The 22,671-nt window shown below is 36.8% G+C and overlaps 1 protein-coding gene across 1 annotated transcript in view; it reads right to left on the reverse strand.

Moving 5' to 3' along the window:
- DNER (delta/notch like EGF repeat containing) overlaps nt 1-22,671 on the reverse strand; it is a 116,177-nt gene that overhangs the window by 16,252 nt on the left and 77,254 nt on the right. The window contains exons 6-8 of the mRNA XM_066193226.1: nt 17,864-18,017; nt 15,051-15,164; nt 6,206-6,430 (exon numbers count right to left, since the gene is read on the reverse strand). Of these exons, the coding sequence (XP_066049323.1) occupies nt 6,206-6,430; nt 15,051-15,164; nt 17,864-18,017 (493 nt within the window). The remainder of the gene's footprint in view (nt 1-6,205; nt 6,431-15,050; nt 15,165-17,863; nt 18,018-22,671) is intronic.

Genomic DNA, 22,671 nt, shown 5'->3' on the forward strand with positions numbered 1-22,671 from the left:
TTCCCCAAAATTCTCATAGAATCATAGAAAATAGGACAAATGCTGCCTTCAGACACCATCCACATTCACCCTCTCCTTCCCTATTATGGATAATTCAAAACAATATTTTATGAAGATGCAACTGTTAGTACTACTCAAGCTACACAGACAATACCATTCATTTTGATTCTCAAAAAATTGTCCTTTCATAGGAAATAGTTGGACTACTACAGTATTAAGAAACAGTTTGGAACCACTTTCTCCCAAAGCTGTCAGCCAGGCAATAGAGAATTAATTATGCTAAATGTTACGGGTTTTCTTGCTAGCCTACAACGAAGTTCATCTACCTTATGAGTACATGAAATATCCTTATGTAGTGGGATCTGTAGCCAACACGCAAACCACCAAAATCAGATGGGAGAACCAGAAAGGAAAACAGATGGGAATTCCCAGTGTTTAATACCGATGTAATCAGATATTCTCAGAAAAAATGTTTTCCACTTCTCACCTTTCCAAGAGAACGAGGGCAATTTGTGACTAAAGAGTTGTCTGGTTTCCAAAATCAATATGAATTACGGTATCGCCTCCTCAGGCTGCAGCCAGCCCACGCTGCCAGACACTGCACACAGTTAGGGAAAGATGTTTTCTCTCTCCACGAGAGGGCAGGTCTCACCCACACACAATTTCACCCTCACCGTCCTCACCCTGGGGCCAGCAGCTTCCTCCCGCTGGAATTGCTGGGATGGAGAACGTTCCGCTGTGGGACCACCTGAGGGAAAGGCATGTTTCTCCTCAGGGAGATAAGAGGCACCTTGTCATTCTTAATGAGTATTTCTCCTTGTATAACTGCTTTTAAAATATACTGATATATAAACCCTGTAGTACACTGAATTCATACATGTATCTTCAAAAAGACTACATAAATAATTTCTACAATTTTGTTGAAGAAACAGGAGCATTTTTCATAAATAACTAAAGAGTAATGGATTCTAGTGTAGTTGCTTCCTCTCTTTCTAGTAGTGTTATGATTCTGCTGCTTTTAGGTTCACAGACAATGCCAAATGCAGCTCTTTGCATCTTTTGTGGTGTGCAACATTTCTGTGGACGTATTCAGAAAGAAAAAAAAAATACCTACATTAACAACACTTCTCCAGCTACTGTGTCCTGAACAGGATAAAAAAACCACAGGAGGCTTTGCAGCTTCAAAAAAGGGCAATTTTTCCAGGTCACACAAAATTGGAAAAGCCTTCAGTAATAGAATCTTCATGAACTCAAGCAGAACCTGAAAATAAAGGTTCAGTTCTGATGTGCTCTCTTTAGAGGCTGAGGAATGGACAGGGAACCTAAAAAAACCCTAAAAGAGAGATGTCCTTATGTAACCCCTTTTCCTTCTACGTGACCATCCCTCTGCTACCGGTCTTTACAAAAGCAGAACCATATCTGATGCCATTCTCCTCTTGATCCCCGAATTCTTCTTCCTCTTTCTTAAGCCACAGAAAGGGTGCCTCAAAGAGAGCAGGTTATTTTCCTGATGCTTTCTGGCATGGCCTTCAGTTACATGCTGAACTGCACTGTCTTTGCACATGGCTGTTAAGAACTGCGGAAGGAGAAAATGGGAAAGGGAACCCACAATCTGTGTCACATGGGCTGATGAGAAGACATGGGCTTTGTCAAAGCCTTCAAGAGCAAAAGATACAGCAGAGTAATCTCTCTGCACTATCAGGTTAACAAAAGAAAGAGCGAAAAGCTTACTCTCCCTTTAGAAATCAATAAAGAACAAAGCTGAAATCTTTTATCCTTTTTAGACCCTAACTCCTCAATAGCGATTCCCTGGGCTTATCCATACTTAAAATTTCACCCAATCAAGGCAGCAGAACATAAATCCCATCTTTATGGGAAGGCCTAATGGGATACAATGCAAAACAGCTCTATTTTGCAGGGAACAGCATCAGTTCATATATATGGCTGTTCACTCAGAGTTGCATGTTATATAGCCAGGAAATAAATGTGTTCAGATAAAGTCTGAGCTTATAGAGCAATTAAATAAGAGAAGGAGAGAAGAATGCTCCAGATGGCAGGAAGGTAGGAAGCCATGCTCACCAGCCACGGCCAGATTGCATGGAAGGTTGTCTTAACGTACAAGTGGAAACAAGATGAGGAAACAGAAGCAAGAACGGGCTCAGTCAGGAGTTAGAGACAGTCAGGAACTGGAATTAACCTAAAGCCACTTCTTCCAGAGCTCACATATCCTGCCCCAGTTACGAAATGTGGGAAGGGAAAAGACAGAGAAAAGAAAAATTGCAGCTGCTGCAGACAAATGTTGCTCTGGTCTCTGCTAAGACACTAAAATAAACCTATGCTCCTAGAACCATCTATTAAGCTGCATGAGCAGTAAAATCAAGGGAACATACTCCATGGTGCTACTTCTAAAGTTGCAGCCACTTTTTATACCCTGCGGCACTTTTTCTGAAACTCCTCTTTTTTTCTTCTTTTTTTTTTTTTCCCAAATGTTCTATATATGCCATCATATATATTTATATAGAGGGCAGGTGTAAATGTCTGTACATGTGCTTTGCAGTTTCAAAATCTATGTCTTTAAAAAACCCAAATCCAAAACTCTGCTGCGATATTAAGCCATGCAATTTCTAGCTACATTTCTACACTTTGGACCAGACACAATTAAAAATACTATATTAAATATTTGCATTTGAAATTTATAATGGTAGCTGTATTAAAACAATTGTGTATAAACAGTAAAAATGTTTATAAGGAGGAAGAAACTGCTTTGGGATCCAGGGACTAAATAAATATTCTACAAACAGACACAAAGGGGTCCCACTGGTTTTACCAACCAGACTCCAGATGAGAAATCCAACAAATGAGCACAAGAACTTTTATTAGAATTAGTTCTTTAATATGAGGTAAGAAGTAAAACATGACACAAACTCTGAACCTAATGTCCAAGCATTAAGTATTTCTTTGTTTACCTTTCTTTGTGTAAAGGGCAAGGTGATATAAGTATTAATTAGGGTGTGTAAGCATATAAATAAAGATTTAAGGTAAGGTTTCATGTGCAATTGAAAAATCACACACATAGTACAAAGTAGGTATGGTTGCATAGACTTGGGAATTCCACAGAGTGCCTCAGCAGACATTTGAATTATGTTCAACTTGGAAATAACTTACACACTTTTCTTTCCTCTCTGGAAATAGAAACATTCAAAAGAATTAGATTGCTTTCCAAGTTAGCTTATATAAATTAGCTTTCCTCTACAAGCTATTAGATGAAAGCCCACAATGAAAGCCAACACACACACACAAAATTAGTAGCAAATGTCTGGTTGTTCATGTTCTGCAAATTGTGCAACTATGCAAATATAACCACTATCATTTATCATTCTTCAAATCTGTACACAGGCCAAAAAAACAAGGAAGCCAAACTGCCTACCAAGCAAGGATATTTGCACAAATCTTGGAACTAATTAGAACAATTTAAAATTCCTCTCTCGTTTAATTTTTGAGGTGGAAGTAACACAGATGAAAATCCAAAATCCAACTGACACTGTAAAACAGTGCATAAAGGAAGGACAGCATTCAGGTCACACATACAAGCAAAACTCTTAGGCACTTTGTTTCTGTATTAGAAAATTATATCCTCTGTAAAAAAAACAAAGTGCAGGAATTCAGGGATATGTCTGAACGCCTCCTGTACAAAGAAGCCAGTGGTCTAGGAGCTGGCACACTGATGCTGAGAGCCTGCAGGTCAGAAAGCCTCAAGGTCACAAGGCAGAGACCATTTCTTTCCTGGTAATATCTTTATTATTAACCCTTGATAATGCTACTAAACTGTACACAAATTTTATTCATTTGCTTTACAAGTAATGTAACAGATACTGTCGAGGTCTCTTTAGGCAAAATTGTAAATACAATCCAGCTTCTTAGTACCCCAGAGAAATAACTACATAACTCACCCACTCTAGCAAACTGCTTTTTAATAGTGATACCAAAAATGTATTAGGCTATGATTAGTAGGCACTGCTTTAGTTTGGGGGTTTGTAGGAATTGAAAAAGGAATCCTCAAGTTTAATTGTTTTTATCTGCCTTACACTCAGTAACTACCCAAACCAAGGGCAAAGTGTATGTCATGGTGCCTCCTACATGCTGATCCACACAGGAGTTGACTGCCATCTATCTATTTTCCTTTTAACTCACAGGGAAAATATCTGAAGATAATTGATTCAAATTCTGCTGATATGACTTAACAAAAGCCCATAATGGTATATTCATACAAATGAAAAGGCATAAAAGGTATAAAAGAAGGAAACATTCTGTCTATCCCTGTCTTGCTGCCACTTAGGTGCAGTTCTGAAATGATCTTCTGAAATAAGTTATCCAAGTTTTTAAACTACTGACAGATTAAAGATGAGCTCACTTAATTTGGCCTCCAGCTCCACCTCTGTGTGAAGCAAGTACTGTTATTTTTTAAAGGGAAGTTTACAGAAGCCTACAAAATGTTTGGAAAAAATAAATGGGTTTTTTTAATGTCCTACATGGAGGAACATAAAAGAGTTCAACTAAATAAGTGCCACATATAGTCCTGGATGCAACCTCTAAGGCTTCTCATATCTAACTTTTAAAAGCATAAATATTGGTCAAATAAAAGTAAGTTTCCATAACATAAGAGGTCCAAGACCATTTTTATGTCCTGAGAGAGACAGAATAATTTTGAAAAAACCAAACTGTGGAATTCTAATCAGGTTTAGGTGACAAAGTCCTGAAAAAAAGCTTTTACTTGACCGAGAATATTTGACTAGCTTTTCTTTGTTTGAACTACAGGCAAAGAACATGCTGAAGAAGATTAAAACTTCCCTGGATTTCTTGGAAAGAGAAATGTCTAATTTTTCCTACTATTAATGAAAAGTGCTGTCAACAAATGCATTATAAATAACATTTCTATGGTATTGTCTGCATTTCACTTTCATATTTTTCTCCTTTATAAAAGTGTATGTAATTTAACTATAAATCTGTCAATTCCAACAACAAATTTCCATAGCTTCTGGTATTTGTGAGTACCTCCCAAAAATTTTGGGATGATCCCTTTCACGTCTCTAAACAGCAGATAAATTCTGACACCACCTAAAAATGTTGAATTAGTAGATTTTATTACAAAATCCCCATATTCACAGATATCCACAAATAGATTGGTAGGATAGATGCACATCCTGGAAAACTGAGATGGAGGAGATGAAGAATTGTAACTGGTTTCTCACAAAAGAAGGAAAAGCAACAGAGAGAAGGTATTCCTCTGAAAGGAATGTAGAACAATGTGAATGTCACAGCCGAGCTACTAACTATCAAATATCACTCATTAGTTTATCCCTTGTATACTGGAAATTTGTTTTATCCTTAATTTCTTCAGTTTTCAGATTTATACTTTTATAGGCACAGACTGAAAAAAAAAGGTGCCAAAATCATTCAAGTGAAAACAAAGATTGGTGCTCACTCTGTTAATGCTTAAGCAGTGGTGGATGTGTAGCACTGGTTATCAGACATTTTAACTGCTACTTCACCTACTAATTATCATTGCTCAAATGGATAAAGGGAGCTATAGGCACCCCAATATTCTATTATATTAGTACAAGGATGAAAAACATCTGGAGCTAAACCAGTTGCTCTGCAGACCCCATGACTGTCAGGCTGCGCTGTCAAACAGTTCCCAGCTGAGTCTCCTCACTCGACTCCCCTGAGCAGCCCTGCTGGATCTTCTCTAGAGAGACAATTTGTGTAAACATGGATGGCAGAACTAAATCCTTTGGAGTAAGCAATAGTTTTCCTTCTCTACCTTTGTTCAGCCACCTTGTCTGTTTTTCTCTTTCCCTAATGATCAGTGCCACAGTTTCCATTCTCTCTACCAAATTTCGTAATTCCAACAGTGCTGATGCCTCGCCTTAAAAAGATTTATCCTGCAGACTACAGTTTTGTAATACAGCTGTAGAGCTCACTCAAACCATATGGATCTCAGCGGGTATTTCAGTGCTCACTCTGCAATTTTTGGTTTTCCAAGTGCAATGTGTAGATGCCTATCATTACTCTAAACAGATAGAACATCTGCTCAATCTGTTTTATAGACTGAAAAGAAGAAAAGGAAGTAATTTTTAAGCTATATATGGAGCCTACATATAAAAATATGAGAAGATTTACAGAGCATGTAACTGTTGGTACAAACCAGGGATACAGAGGCATCTGTAGCTGGTTCCAACACTGCGACAAATGCCATGTGCACATGGGTTCAGAGCACAGAAGTCAATCAGCTGAGCACATGTAGGTCCTGTAAATCCAGGACTACAGCTGCAGGAGAAGGCAAGTCTGTCTGCATAACAGGTCCCGTTGTTCTGGCAGGGAGATGACGCACAAGGGTCTATTTTGTCCTCGCAAGTGGTTCCTAAAAACCCTAAAAGAAATAAATGGGTTTGATAAGTAAACATCCTGATATGCACACAATTTTAATAACTAAAACACGTTAAAAGTCAGCCATTGAGAGATCTCTATTCCTTTCTTTTTTAATTCTAGGAATATTATAAAAATACAGACTTCTTATGTAATAAACTCTAATTTTGCCCATTAACATTCTATGAAAAGAGATGCTTCAGCTAAAATCATACTATAAATGATTAAGGCATGAATTGCAAAAATATTTGCTGAAAATGACAGTGCTTATCTGCTTTCTGAGTGAATCTGGCTTGAAAAGCAGAAGAGATTTTCTGAAGATCAGGAGCTGGCTAGCCTAGGAAAAAAAAAAAAAAAAAGCCCAAACTGACCTATTTTTCCTAACTGTTAATGTCTATATTAAACGTAACAACCTCTTAAACAGAACATGGGTTTATTGAGTTTCAATAATTTAAAGAATATCTTTTACAAGAACAGACTCCTCATTAGCAGGAGAGACAATGATTTATTGAAGCAACACTAAGACAAAAATAGACACAAGGAAAAGGATATTCTTGCAAGAGAACATCTAATCAGAGGTAGGGAAGGATAATGTTTTAATGAATTGCAGTAACTACAGCTTGTATCTATACACACACATACACTGTGTATGTAGTAACACAATGCATGGTTATTGCATCCTAAAGCAAGTCAGAAAACCATATTCAAATTCTAGAACCCTTCCAAATAAAAAAGCCAACTGTTTTTTCCACTCCATTATATTTTTTTTAATAAGTATCTGGTCTATTTGTACAGACCATCAATTTTCAGGCTTAAAATTCTCTGGAATATCTCACATTGTAGAAAAGCTCTTAATATTACAGTAGATTAATAAACAAAGGTGAGTAACCCACAAAGAACATACTACAGAGATCTACTCAAAGAATTAACAAAACTTACATTAATGGAACTAAGAAAAGATGGGGAGGCCACAACTGGAGACTCAGTCACAGCTCTGTGAGTTCTAGACAAAGTAGTATTTTTTTGGTCACAGTTGGTAGCAGGATTTTAGGGGCATCTTCAAAATATTAGGTGCTGGACTTTCAATGCCACATCTCCCTTTCAATGCCACATCTCCCTTAGACGTCCATAAATCTTACATTAGAATTATGGAATGAAAAGCATGGAAAAAATAATGTAAATTACAAAAAAGAAGAAAAAAAAAAAACTAGAAAAGATGGAAAGGAAAGAAATAACCTACAGATTGGACTTCTTAATTTTGTCATACAAACTCTGCAACAGACCAGAAGAGAAAATCAGGTCTGGCAGGGCACAGATGAAGAACAGGCAAGAGCCTTCTGTCCTCCCCATTTTGCTATCCTATGGCTCCAATTGCTTAATGGGCTTTGTCAGGACCACCTGCTCACCAAATCTAAACAGAGAGAGCCTAAAAACAAATACTAGAGGTCCCTCCTGTAGATGATAACTAACCATCAGAAACTCCAAAGAACAGAAACCCCAAGAGCAAGCATGTTATTCCAGCAATGGTTCACTGACAAATGAAGTCTGTACTGGTGTAATAAAATATTGGTAAGATTTAAAAGAATCTGCAAGGACTTTTAACTATTACCAGGAGGAGATTAGCCAATGAGTCCAGTGAAATCTCTCAAGTTACTCTGAAACCAGATTAAAAAGGATCAAGAAGATCTGAGGTCACACAATGACACTAATGCCACTTCACTACAACCTTTGCAGTAATCTTCCCTCCAAAGAGGAGGTTTCTGGCAGATGGCTAATGTTTCAAGTGACAAAGTACTTCAAGAACATATTCAGGTTTAAAATACACCAAAACGTGTTGCCCTTGTGCTATCTTTGACTTCACTGTGAAATGCGTTTAGGTGATTCTGGAAGTTCAAATCTCAAGCATGAGTCAAATATCTGAGAATACTCAAAGCAGAGAATATGGAAATCTATTATTCTGGCATTTCTGAATGTACATTTAAATCCCTACCAGTCCAGTTGTTGAAAACAAATGATGCAAGGAATAACTATAAAAATCAATTTCAGACGTGTATTGACTGAAAACAGAATCAAATTCCAGATGAAAAAAAAAAATCATCATTGTTTATCTGCAGGAAGATATCCCCTGAACTGCTTTTCGACCAGCTAGTATGGACCCAACCCTGCATGTAGGCTATTGCTGGTATAAAAGGGACATGACTGAAAGGCAAAGTCTAGTGGTAATTTGAAAGATCTGGATACAAAATTTCAGGGAGTAACAAAAGGAATATCACTGAAGGCAAAGGGGAAAGGCAATAATGGAAAATATTTATGCTGGTAAAACCCACAGTACAATGTCTGTGTGCATGGATCAGGTCATTTGACTAGTTGTCAAGAAGAATAACAGTCTTAAGTTAGGTGATATGCTTTATAAATTGCTGCAGACCTCCAGGGCAATGATAGAAGCTAGATCAGAAATATCAGAAAAGCTCCAAATAAAAGCCAAATTTTTCATCACAGTGGGATTTTAATTACTTGGCTACTGAAAGCAAAAGAGCCATGTGCAAGTCACGGAAGTCAAACATTTTCTGAAGACACCGTAGAACTGCCTTTTATACAGCTTGTGAACAACTAACGTGTCTGAATGTTACATTAGACCCAATTCCAAGCATTACAAGTATGTGAAAAATTAAGTCTTTGAATTGCTAGGGCTCAGGATTACAAAACCTTTCAATTTAAACTGCAGGGATAAGCACTAAAAGAAATACAAGCTATTTATTATTTTCCCTATAGAAATTTGTCTTGTGAGGAAATAGAAATAAATGGTATTTTATCAGAATTCTGTAAAGAGAAAAAAGTTACTAATCAGAAGGATCAAGAAATCATTAAGCTGCTGTAAGATTTTGATTGAAATTCACTTCAGCTAAGTCTTTCTGAACAAAGATGAATAGAGGCTAAACCCATTCAAGCATTAAGGAGAAGTCTATTAAAAATAAGAGCAATTTGGGAAGGTGCCAGGTAAAGACATTAGATTAGTGGAAAGTACCAGAAACTAAACAGCCATAAAAAATTTTAATTAACAACAAAATGTTCTTCAGGTAAATTAAACTCTCTTATGGGAATACGAAGAATTCTGAATTCTGATCACCAGTAACCTTGGGAAATCTTCCATATGCAACAGCTGTGGGAGCCAGTTTCCTACAATCAAGATCGTTTATTCTATGTAAACCTAAAGAAGTTAGAATGACATCTGCAAGATGTACCAGAGAAAAAGGCTTTTACATGAACAATGAGTGAGAGAAAATAATGAAAACCTTGAAACTTAAACTATTCTAAGTCTCAGTAAATAACTTCTGTTCTCCCAGTCAATTAAGATTCATGGTGACAATGTGCATTTTCTAGCTGCTATTGCAAATCAACACAGATGAATCACAACTTAGCATCTTCTATAGCTGTCAAACTCTATTTTCTAAACCACAGAAACCATAATAAGAGCATTCATAAGTTTATTGCTTTCCAGTATTTTCAGAAATACCTGCAGATATTTCAGGACACTTTTGCGCAGTGTTGCCAGCAGTAGTTACCTCAAACTACTCAAATCAAACTGTCAAAAAGTAAAATAAAATCAATGCTAAAATGTGAATTTGAAGTCATCTATATATGTCAAGTTCTTTCTCACAGCATCATTTTCTCTCTTCTTTTATTCTAGAGGATGGCTGACATCCATAATTGCTGATTACCATTTTTCAAAAATATATTCACCCAAATTAAAATATTTTTGCCCCATCTGTGCAAGCTGGTGACCTCCACATAGAGAAGGTAGGGACAGCTCAGGAACCCAGGCCAGTTCTATGGAGTTGGCCAGCTGAATGCAAGCTATTTTTATCAAAGATTGATGTTTTCCAGATCCTTTCTGAAGGCAGTTAATCTGTACTTATCATCAGGACATCAAACTTGCATGGAGCAGAACTTCAGAAACATCTTGCAACAGAAGTTTATTTCTTTATTATAACTGATCTGCACTTTGTTCATTACTGTCTGGCTTTGTTCTAAACCATAGTCCACAACTAAATTATTTTAATATTATTATTATGAGCAAAATTAACAAAGGATCTCCAAAAAAAAAATAAAACAAATATATACACAAGTACCAAATCTTTCATTCTACCTAATTTTACAAAATTTGTGTCCAGAAGGAACACATTTCCTCACCACATAATCAGGCAATTTCCATACAGTTGGGTTTCTTCGTTTTAATTTTTAACAAAGATTTCTGTGAATTTGATCACTACATAAGGATAACTAGCTTTAGCATCTCTAAAACTTATGTTGATTTATTTAATAATATCAGTTTATTAACTTAATTTAATGACATTTATTTATTCCAACTGGGGTTTTTTAATGTTTCCAATTACTATTTGTGTATTTAGTTCCAGTTCAGGGTATTTTGGAAATATGCAAAACTTCTCAGAAGCTTAAAGAAAATGGAGTAACCAAATTGGTAAATTGATGAGCAGGACCCCAATCAGTTTAAATAAAATCTATTAATGTTACTGTCAATACAATAGCCTGTTATATACTACAATAAATGAAGAAAGAGGAGATATTTAAGAGTGATAAGGATGGAATGATTCTGAATATAAATTTCAAATATTAATTTTCAGGTTGGCATGTTTACTATGTGTAGGGTTTTAGAATGTCTAGAAGCTCCTTTGCATGATCATTTGAAGGTAACATTTACAAAATGTATGGTTTTTGGCATAAAATTAATAAAACAGTCAAAGATCCCTACCCGTTTGTAAGCAAGTACAAGATCCAAACATTATTTTGACAGTAACAGTGTCAAAATTTTAAATAAATTCTTTGGTCTTTGGTATTGCTCAAGCTTCTTCACTACAAATTCAAGTATTAAATCCAATTTTTTCTTTAGTACAGGTCATTCAACAACTTCAGATAAGAGTTTATTTTCTGACATATTTTGGATTTTAAAACCCACAGTGCATCCCACAGAAAATGGAATCTGTAAGCATAATGAAATTTTCTTTACGAAAGGGCTCTTAAGGCAGTAAAATTGTCTAAAGAATCGTCATGAATTGTTCAGATCTGAGATAGGCTGCTTTTTTAGTGCCTCAGATCTGGCCTTCTGTCGGTTACCATGTGCTTTTTCATGAACCACAGATCTGGTTTGTAAAAGAAATGCACATTCTCAAGATCATTCTTCATTGTTTCCATCTCATTCCTTTATCTGCCATCTCTTTCTTTTCCTTGCGTGATACTTGCCACATTTTCTTATCCTTTTCCAAGGCACATTATATCTGCAGACTGTAGTTCCCACACAAACATAAGCTCCTTGGTTACCTTTCCCCACTGTGCTGAATTAACACTACCGAAAGAAAAGCCTTTTCTCAACAAGCAATTACTATTAAGCACAGCAGAACAGCAGCAGAGCAAGAGACCTCACTTAAATTAGAAAATTGGGGGTTGGTAGGCAAATTTGCAAGTTACTGCATCTGCAATTTTCAATTAACTACTCTTTGTTGTATTTACAGAAATTACTGAATCTCTTCAGAGATTAAAACCCAAACAAAAGCTCCCAAACCATGCCTCTGTGAAAGGATAACACCTCAAAAGACAAAAGATAGAATGATCAAGGGACAGGCATTAGTAAATTTAGACAATACATTTTGTTAAATCAACTCTTTCTTCCCTTCCACAACATATCTGACTTCTTCAGCTCGTTGACATTAGACCTTCCAGAACAAAATGAAGAAGCGACACCTTATTAATTAACATGCCCCTGAGGCTACTCCAGAGCAATAGATGGGCTCTGCAGACAGGTTGTGCCACTTCTGTGCCAACACTCGCCCTCATCACAGGTACAGCCCAGCTGTGAAGCTTCATGGGAAACACTCTTTGAACGACCAGCAACTATTAGGGAGTCAGGGAGAAGCTTTGGGATTGCTCTTGAGTTATCAAAGGCCGACACAAGAAGAGCAACCATGCACACAATATGTCATTTGTTCCTACAAACATAAGAATGATTTTCTTATGTCCAAGGAACTAATATAAAATTAGTGTTTCTAGGAGAAATAATCCTGGCCAGTCCAGAAAGCGATTTCTGAAAAATTCTATCCCCTCCAAAGGCTTTTTCGACACTGGAAATAATGCAGGTCAATGTACACCACCTGATTTTAACAGGAGTTGTAAGTGTATTTCAGAACGGCCTTTTTTCTCCTGTTGCCCCAGTGCTTTTGAAAACATTTATACCATGTGAACATGTCAGACATATAAATTAATAAAAAGAATAACAGCTTTCCCCCAGTTCCATCTTTGTTCTACAACACAGCTGTTCTCAGAAACATGGAAAAAATACTGGAGACTAGAGCTGGTAGCTCTGCACGGAAAGTTTCAGAAAGATGACCCAAACAGCATGTTTGCCTATCAACAAAGCCTAGGAGCAGAAAGGTTCTTCTTGAAGTCACTAAGAAACTGGTTTGGTTTTTTCTTGCCTCTGGAAGGGTCAAAAATCACATTGTGTCTGTAATGCAAGTCCAGAAACCATAGAAAACCTCAAGACTCCAAGCAGAAAAGGGGCACAAGTTTGTAACACAATAACAAAAACAGAAGTGCCAATAAACAAAAAGACCAGAATGCTAAGATGATACCAATGTGCCCAGAAGAAAAAGGAGCAATGTATACAGCAGAAACACTAAGATAGTACAATAACCGTGCCAAAATTCAACTTAGAGCACAAAACAGAAACAACTGGAAACTTTTCAAACACAGATATGGATCAATGGAAAAAAAAAAAAAAAAGGAGCAGAAGATAAATATTCAGAGAACAAAGCAGGCAAAAGACTGAGGACTCAAGTATCTCAACACAGAGAGATCCAAACACAAGCAAACAGAAAAGAGGCACTGGTGACTTGGTTATCCTGCAGCAAAAGCAGCTGCTGCCGGTGGGAATTCCGTACCCTAAGCAGTGGCACATCAGGAACCTCTCTGTGCATCTCCTCAGGAAGAGAGCTCTGGAGGGAGGTGGAGGGGAGGTTTCTCTCTGCTGCGGTCCCCCCAGGGGCACAGCCTGGGGCCCTGGCATGGGCGGCAGGTACATTTACACGAGCAGCACCGCGGCTGGCAGCTGGCCCTGCTCCCCTCACAGGTGATTGCCACTGGCACAGCATCCCTGAGCCCAGAGCAGCCACAGCCCCCTCAGTGTCCTCAGTGTCCTCAGTGTCCTCAGTGCCCTCAGTGTCCTCAGTGTCCTCAGTGTCCTCAGTGTCCTCAGTGTCCTCAGCACCCTCAGTGCCCAAGGCAGGGGGGCCTTAGCAGGGCACTGAGAGCTGCTGCTGGCACCACAGCGCAGCCACAGTGCCTGGCACAGCCCTCAGCCCAACCACTCAGACCCTGTGCCGTGGGCAGCAGGAGAGAAGCTGAGGTGTGATAACATATTCATTAACAGGCCATCAGGAGTGAGCAATAATGAGCCACACACAGAAACACGTATGGCAGACATAAAACAACTAAAAACTCCAGTAGCTGCTTCTCTCAACATTATTGGAAAGATCGCTTTCTGCACTGCATCCCTAAAGATTCTTGAACAGATTTCTTAAGAAAATTGCAAGTAAATTATTGACTAAGTCTAACATCTAATATTTTTCTCCTGAATTTCATTACTATTTATAAGGGAAACAATTTCCAAAACTTTTCCACATGCAGGATCTGCACAGCTGTCAATATGTCAGTCTGTGTCTCAACACAGCAGTTAAGTGTTAAAGCATCGCACTCTAGAAAAGCACGGAATAAGCCTGAAGAAACCACAAATAATCTTCATTATTAAGCAAGTAGATATTACCAGAAGAGTTATCAAAGACTTGCGCCCTTGGAGCAAGCATTAGGTGCTGGCAGAACAAAACCAACATCCACAGATCAAGAGAGGACAGACGTATAATTAGTTCAAAGTTCTAATCTTCATTATAAATAACTAATAGGAGGTTTCATAATTGAAAGCTTCCACTCATGATAATTTTTTCATGCACAATTTAGGGATCTGTCATTGCAGTCAGCACAGTGTTATGAAAGCACACTCCGGCATTGGGGTGTCCTTGTTTCACATTTACAAGATTTACCAGTGAGAATCAGTGCGAACCTTTCATGTCAAGAAAGGAATTTGTCCAAATGGAAAGGAGAATTAATTAAAACTTTGGGGGATTGAAATAATTTCCTTAGTTACTACTTTTATTACACACATTTTAGCCAACTAGGCCATGTACAGAAATGTGCACATACTGCAAGGGAGGCATCTTTCTTCACACGTTTAGTGGACAACATAAACATCAGATTACACCCTGAGTCTCCTCAAATCCACCTTTTTCAACAGTGCTGGAACCTGATTCCTATTGTAGAATGAAAGAACATTTCTGCACCACATATACACTGAAACGCTCAACTCCTACAACACTTCATATCCTGTTGCTAATTATACTAAGATTTCTCGTCTGATTTTCCTGTCTGTTTACAATTACAAGCTAAGGCAGAATTTTAAAAAACATTTAAATATACATATTTAGATGTCAGTATAATTGAAAATTTAGAGTAAGTGCACCTCTAAAACCAGCACTTTGTACAAGGTGTTTGCTGGTTACCTTCTGGGCACTGACAGCTGAATCCATTGAGGTGGGATGAGCAGGTCCCTCCGTTCTGGCATGGCTGCTGGATGCAATGATCAATCTCTGACTGGCACAGCTCTCCAGTGTAACCTACAAAACAGCTCACAATATTCAGAAGATGGAGCAAAAACAAGGGTTTACCACTAAACATATCACTCAGCCATCCAAAAAATGCCACTATTTTTCTTGGATCAAATTAACCAATATAAGCAATAGAGTCCAGGATGGTCTCTCATTTCTTACAAAAAGAGATTTCTAATTAAAACGTATACTTCACAGGAGAATCATAAAAACATAGCAGAATTCTAGAGACTACATCTGTGGTATTTTACCAACAGCAATATTCTGACATCACTAGTGAATTGGCAGTATATATTGGGTCCTCATTGGCACTCATATAACCAAAAAAATAAAGCCTTTTTGGAATGGTTTTCAAATGCAACTTGAATCTCAAGTCAATAAACTTCAGCAAGGCTTTAAACAGAACTTGACACTATGAATTATTTGTGCCTATGCTGAACGACTGTCATTTGCTGCTACTTCTGGGCTTCAAAGAGTGTTTAAGTGGGAGCTGTGAAGAACTGCTCAGCACAGTTGCAAACTCTTCCAAATAAGCTTCTGTAAGTTCACAAGCTACAGATTGTGTGTACTGTACTATTTGACCATAGGTTTGCTTTGTTCCATATGTCTGATGTCTGTAACACATCCCCAAAAAAATGAACAAACTTAAACTACAATCTAAATTATTCTACACTCCGTACCTAAATTTCATAACAAATACCACACATTCCCCTTTTCTAATTTTTAATTACCTCCAAGAAAATATCTTGGCTGCGTGACTGAAAAAAAAAACTACATGATACACACAGACACATCTTATTTCTTTTTAAAGGAACCCTACAAAAATTATTAATATCTTCCATAATGAACATATTTAACCAAATGGCTCGTGTTAAGGACTAGTAAGCTATGACCAGATGAACACTGCCATGAACAGGTATAGGAGAGAAAGACCCTAACGTGAGACAGAGGACATACATGAATAGGATTTAGCTGATTCAGGGAAGAAAAAGGAAAAATAAGGGGAAACCCCCCCCAAATCAAACAATGGGGGGGAACACTCATGATTTTATTAAATAATTATTTTTAATGCAATTGAAATCAAAATTGGTATGTTTTTGGCATACAGTAAGCCCCATATCTGTTTAAATTTATGATGTCACCATGAAATAGCTGTCAACAGAGATTATTAGAGTTTCTAGAGCACTACAACAGAAAAGCATCTATAAGATTTTCTGTGTAACTTGCACTTTTATATGCCATAGGGAGCTAAATAATAATAGTATTCTCTGCAACGCAAAACCTGGAAAAAGAAACTGCTGTATGCTGTAAAATGATTCTATTAAATCACCCAAACTGGTGGAAAAAAATGAGGTTGAAAGCCAGAAATGTGGTCTCATATGGCAGGTCCTCTTGACTGGGTTGAAGCACTTGGAGGGAGGGATCTCAGTTTCACTCTGTAAACCAGTGATTTTTTGCCATTCCAACTGGTCTCAAATTCACATAAATTTTACAAAAGCAACAATGAAGTATTACAGAAGACTGCATCCACTGACTTCTTTCATCTATAGGCTTCACAGCTTTTTTAGTTTTCACAATCAACCAATTTTTTTTTATTATTATTCAACAGTGTTGAATGTGCTTAAGTCATTTAAACATTCTTCTATCTTTGAACTGTTACCAAGTTTGTGAAGGTTCAAAATTACCCTGGAATTCAACATATATCCAAAAGAATGTGGCACGAAGGCCAAAATGATTGTGCTGCTCTGAATCTTGCTACAAGAATTGGACTTCCTGCAATCATCATTACAGCTTGCAGGAAAACTCATTAGAGATTGTATCTTATGACACATTTATAAAAATAAATATGTCCTATCTTATTACCACCACTATTGAATGTTTTGTCCATCTGAAAGAGAATATGATTCAGGAATAGCAAATATGTTGCAGAGTAGACATGCAGAGGTACTAAACCATCACCAGAGAAGGGGGGAAAAAGCAGTTTTTTGGTGAGATACACACTAAGAATCATAACACCTCTGCGTTCTGTGCTGATATTTAACTTCATAACATTTCCTTCTATCAGAATTTGGGAAACATGATCATGTTCACATATAAATGTTTCTGAAACTTGCATATGGAGACATATAAGATAATTAAACCGTTGCCTACAATTTTCTTTAATATTTTTCATGTGAAATTAATATTTTTTAGAAATTCAAAGTTAAATGAAAAAGTTGGTTTTTCAGACTGTTTTGTAGTGTGTGGACACAAATTTTGGTTGATAAAATAATTATGGGTAGAAACACAAACCACTGAAGTTAACAATGATTGAACCAGTTAAATTACAATAGACATTTGATATTAAAAAAAAATAAGAAGAATTATTTTTTAAAAAATATAAACCTAAGCTTTTGTGTGGTGGTCACAGAACACTTCTGAAAAAAAACCCAAACCTGATAAAGAAAAAGCTCATGTAAACTAAATTTCGCTCCTGTGTTTTTAGTAGGTAAAGTTCCACTAGTTATTACTAATTCCCTTATTTGGTTTAGGTTCAGGTGTGTGCTTTCAATGGCATTTTTCACCAGTGAAGAACCTTTCACTGCCCATATGATGTTGTTGCATTTTCTGTCTCTTCTGGTATCAGAAGTTGCACAGTTCACTGCTCTGCAAAAAGATATGCACTGAATGTCAAGCAAAGCTGCATTATCCAAGAATTCCAAACCTACCAGGCAGGCAGCTGCAGGTGAAATTGTTCCTGTCGTGTTTCTGTGCTACATCAGTGCAGGTTGCGTTGTTCTGGCAAGGTTGGCTGTGACAGGCATCAAATTCTTCACAGAGGGAACCCTTATATGCATCTTCACACTCACAAAAAAATGTTGCCTAGAACAAAGAGGATAAGTACTTCACAATAAATTTTCAAAGATGATGTTTTCATTTAATACACTTCTGAACAAAGATGGTTTCCCTGTTCATAACAACTGTAGTTGCCATAAATACATCAACTGAGCAAAGTTACTCCTTGAAATACTAAACCTGCACCAACTCTTCAGCTCAAAATTTTAATGATGTTGGGTCATTTCATCTAGACAAGGAGTCTGGGATCAGATCCATAATATCTAAATCATTATACATTTTTTTCTTCCATTCCAGAAATTAGATTTATAGGCTGAAATAACTGTCAGAATCAATAATGTGTAGATTTACTGCAACAAAATCCTGCTACAGATATGCACTCTTTACATGACAGGCTCCCAGAGTAGTACTTCAGCAGTAACACCCCCTTTCAATTCTGTTAAAATTGAGTCTTCTTCTGAGTGTATTCATTTCCTTTTCATTACCTTAATAAAAATCAAAACCACTACACCTCTTAAAGGTTTAAAGTACCTACATGAGGCATGATATGGCACGTTCTTATCAGTAATAAAATAATCAAAATCAGATTTCAAAACTCTTTAGGTGACTAAGTCTGTCAAGGAAGTCTCCAAGAAAAGAAGCAAGGAAAGCTCTCTCTGGTATGCATTTAGATGCCATCTGAATCTTTGTTCATTAAACACTAGATGGCAACATCACTCACTCTCATCTATTTCAAAGCTGGATCTTCAGAGCTGAAACGCAGCTGTCCCATGCACAAACATTGGAATGCAAAGTGCAGAACACGCATGGAACTAGAAACAAAGAGATGGGGGCTTCTATTTTTGCTTGGGACTGCTTCATATGAATAAACAGATGTGACTTAAGTAGAAAATCATCATCTTCACATAAATAAAATACTTCACTCAGTAAACTCTAGATTTCACCCTTCCTTACAAATATCACACTGGTAGAGTTATCCAAGACTGAATATGATACATCTTCAAAACTCAAAACCATGAGTATGTTATTCATCAGGAGTGCCAGAAGCCCTTCTTAAGGGTACAGTCTACACATATTCTGGAATTTACCCCAGTCTCTTCACACAACAGCTCTGAATATTTCACACACCACTAATGACAGGTTTCCAAACAAGGCTGTTGTTCAACAGAAAGGAAAGACAGGCAGGCAAAATAGAGTCAAAATTATTATACTCAGATAGCACGATAACTACCTTTAAAGATAGAGCTGTCTACAGAGACAGAAACAGCATGGCTCTGTCTGTACTAAAAGCTCAGCATTACAATGTAGATATGAATACATTTAAACAGTGCAACAATCAGTCATTGCTTCAACAATGATGGTGTAATAAAAAAGTTTTAAAAGACTCAGATAATATATTTCTCCAAAAGTCTGATATAGGGATCAATTTACTATAAAGAGTAGTTAACAAAATGGGGTTTGAAAGCTGCAAAAGAAAAGCATTGTAACCCTTCAATCTGAAGTATCTAATGACAGGTAACAGTTCTGAGATGCTGACAAGATATTCTGTAGAGAAGATTAGGTTATCATCACTTACCCCATTTGATATTACTTTTTTTTCCTGAATAGATAACATGCACTAGTAAATTTGAGGACAAATTTGAGTCAAGAACCAGCTCCACACTGCCACTATGCTAGAATTAATGTTACTAAGAACTCCAAAAATATCTACTATCGCTCAAGAAATCATCTGTGTATTTTACTTAAGCGCAAATCTATTGTAAAATTTTGGATGGCAATAAAATTAATTTTTTAAATAATTTGCTATTATTCAAGCTGTACCATATTACAAATATAGCTGGAATATGGTACTTTTTGCTATTCTAATTAAAAGAGTAATAAATCCTTTCTTTTACTATGGCAAAGAAGTTGTTAAGATGACCAGAACAAAATAATGTCTATTCTCTCTTACTGAGAAAGAACTTCTGTATTTAGTACAACTCACAGTTACTATAATATTTGAGCAAAATGTTGCATGATAATTACATACTTCAGAACATACTGTATTTAGGAAAATAAGTCCTTATGCAGGACAGTATACTTTCAGGTACACATGAGGGGTTTTATAATCTGCCTTTTTAGAGATTATTATCAAATGGATCTATCAGCCCACACAGAAGACATGGAAACCACTGCTATTCAATTCAATATATTATTCCTCAGTGCAGGCAGAGGCCAGATATTTTCCTGCAAATCTCATGGGTTCTAACTCTAGCAATAAAATTTCATATTTACACAGTCAGCCCATCCTTATTTTATATAGGGGAGCCAAAGTTATGGAACACAGCAGTCTGTGAGAGAAACAACCTCTTATGTAAGCGAAATTGTGGCACTCACAATCAATGGATGGCCCAAGTTCACTTCAAAATCTTACATGAAATTGGAGATTCACACCAGACAAATCTCTCCCCTTGGGTTAACATCAAAACTTTTCTCTTCCATTAACTGCTAACTGTTAACTCATCCCGGTGTAAAGCCGAGGATATGAATGTGAGAGCGGTGTTTATATTGTGATGATGCCAAGACCAGTGCTATACTTCTGACACATTCCTGTTTCCCTTGTGGACAAGTGGCAAGCGTGGCGGCAAAACAGGTACAAAGTTCATACAAGGGAAGGAAAAGGCATCACCTGAGTTCAGCATCACCTCACATCACAGCTCCAAGTGATGAGTTTTATGTTCCTTTCAAAAGCAGCAATAATTGAAAACAAAACTTTGCTTTTTGTAACCACACTCTACAAAAAACATCTGGCTGAGTAGAAGTCAAGATATAAATCAGCAAGGAATGAGTAAAAACTGGCCAAGACTCCCAGGTTAGACTAGAATTCATTTGTTTATAGTTATACGCACTTTATATATAACAGTAACCCCCTGTGCTTATATCACTGCAGATTGTTAACTACATTTAAACTTCCCAATAAGCAGATGTGTTCCTACATTCTTTTACATTCTACTAGATTTGAAATAAAACTATGAAGTACATAGAACCCCAAAGACAACCGTTTATCTTCTTGGCACTGGAAGCAATGACTACAGCCAGCAGAGCTATGAGCTTGCTCATAGCATTGGGCCTTTTATGCATTCTTCTAAGAAGTTGCTTTGCATCCTGCAAGAGTAGATTGTGCAAAACAGAATGAATTATGGATAAAAACAAACAGTAAATCACAAAGGGGGCATTTTAAATTTAAAGAAAATTAAAGTTTATGTTCTGCAAAAAGAATTGCGTCGTGGGAAACAGACAATGGTTGTCATGTCGAGTATGTAATTTTGGCAGCCACTTGCTCCATCGTTAGGGAAATCATCAAGGTATTTTAGAGCACATCTCGCATAATTTGAGTTAAACAATGGCAAAAACATTCTACTTAATGAAATATGCATCTTCTATTTTTATCTTATGCTGGGCACGAAGCAGTTTCCTATTTGAAGTTCTCTGAAGCACCTAACAGGCTAAAGAGCAAGGCAAGCTCACGGATTTAGAAACACAGTACAGACAAAAAGACAACATGGCATTTTGATTCCCCCTGGAGTAGGAGGCTGGATATAAATTAACTTCATTTTGGTCACTGTATCTGATGTTCTAGCAAGCTACCCCAGCCCAGTACAGGTTTGATGGCATTTGAGAGGATCACTGGGAGCATTCCTCATTTGTTCAAGTTCTAGAAAACTCAGGAGCAGTTTGCAACAGCAAAAATAGAAGCAATTGTATTTCTGAAGTTAAAATTATATTTGAAGACAGCTAAATATATTTTATGGTCATATAAATATATTTACATTATTTTTATATTTTTTTATACTTAGACATATTGAGAATCCTGCTAATTCTTGATCTCTGACTGCCTTTAATTGATAGACACTCTTCAGAAATGGATTTTGACATGGTTTCTGTGTGCCACAGCTTCAGCCACAGTGTTTTGGTCAACTACAGCCTAGTGCATGTTATACCAAAAACACAGCCTTAAAAATTTTTTCCTGTTATTAGGTTCAGAGAAAGAATAATGGAAAGATATGAACACTCCTTATTTTTTCTATTCACTTTCCAGGGAGAGCAACAGCCTGCATGTGCACAAGGCGGGGCTCTCTCATCACTCATTGTTCTGGTCTCAACATATAAAGCTTCCAATGTCAAGATTACAGGTAGGAACATAAAGATACTGGCGTTTGGGGGGGGGGGGGTTGAGTTATATAATTGCTTCTCTTTCTTGCTGTGAAGCCAATTTGTCTTTTTTAAAGAAAATTTTACTGTATTTGCTACATCTTAAAAGATTAATAAGATGTGGATAATTATTAGAAGCGATATATGCTTTTCCCTTAATATAAAAATCATTAATTTTTCTGCATAGATATAGGAAGCAATTTATTTTTATTTTGTAACATGACATGCAACAAGAGAAAGAAATTAGAGTCATAAAATTGGACATCAGCATGAAAATATATGAAATGAGGCAATCTATCAAAAGATTTAACTCTCAAATTGACAAAAAATGGAAAAATATTTTGATACGCCATTATGCATAGTAAACTTGAATGTATTTATGTAAGTGAAATTCAAAATACTGAATTTATAAAATAAAAATTTTAAATACAGTAAAGCACAAAACCGAAACTGGACTATGAAATAGAACGCTGTATCTGCATGAATAATT

This window comes from Chamaea fasciata, unplaced genomic scaffold, assembly GCF_029207755.1.
Source record: "Chamaea fasciata isolate MVZ Bird 193981 ecotype frontalis unplaced genomic scaffold, bChaFas1.0.hap1 SCAF_11, whole genome shotgun sequence".
Lineage (NCBI taxonomy): Eukaryota > Metazoa > Chordata > Aves > Passeriformes > Sylviidae > Chamaea > Chamaea fasciata.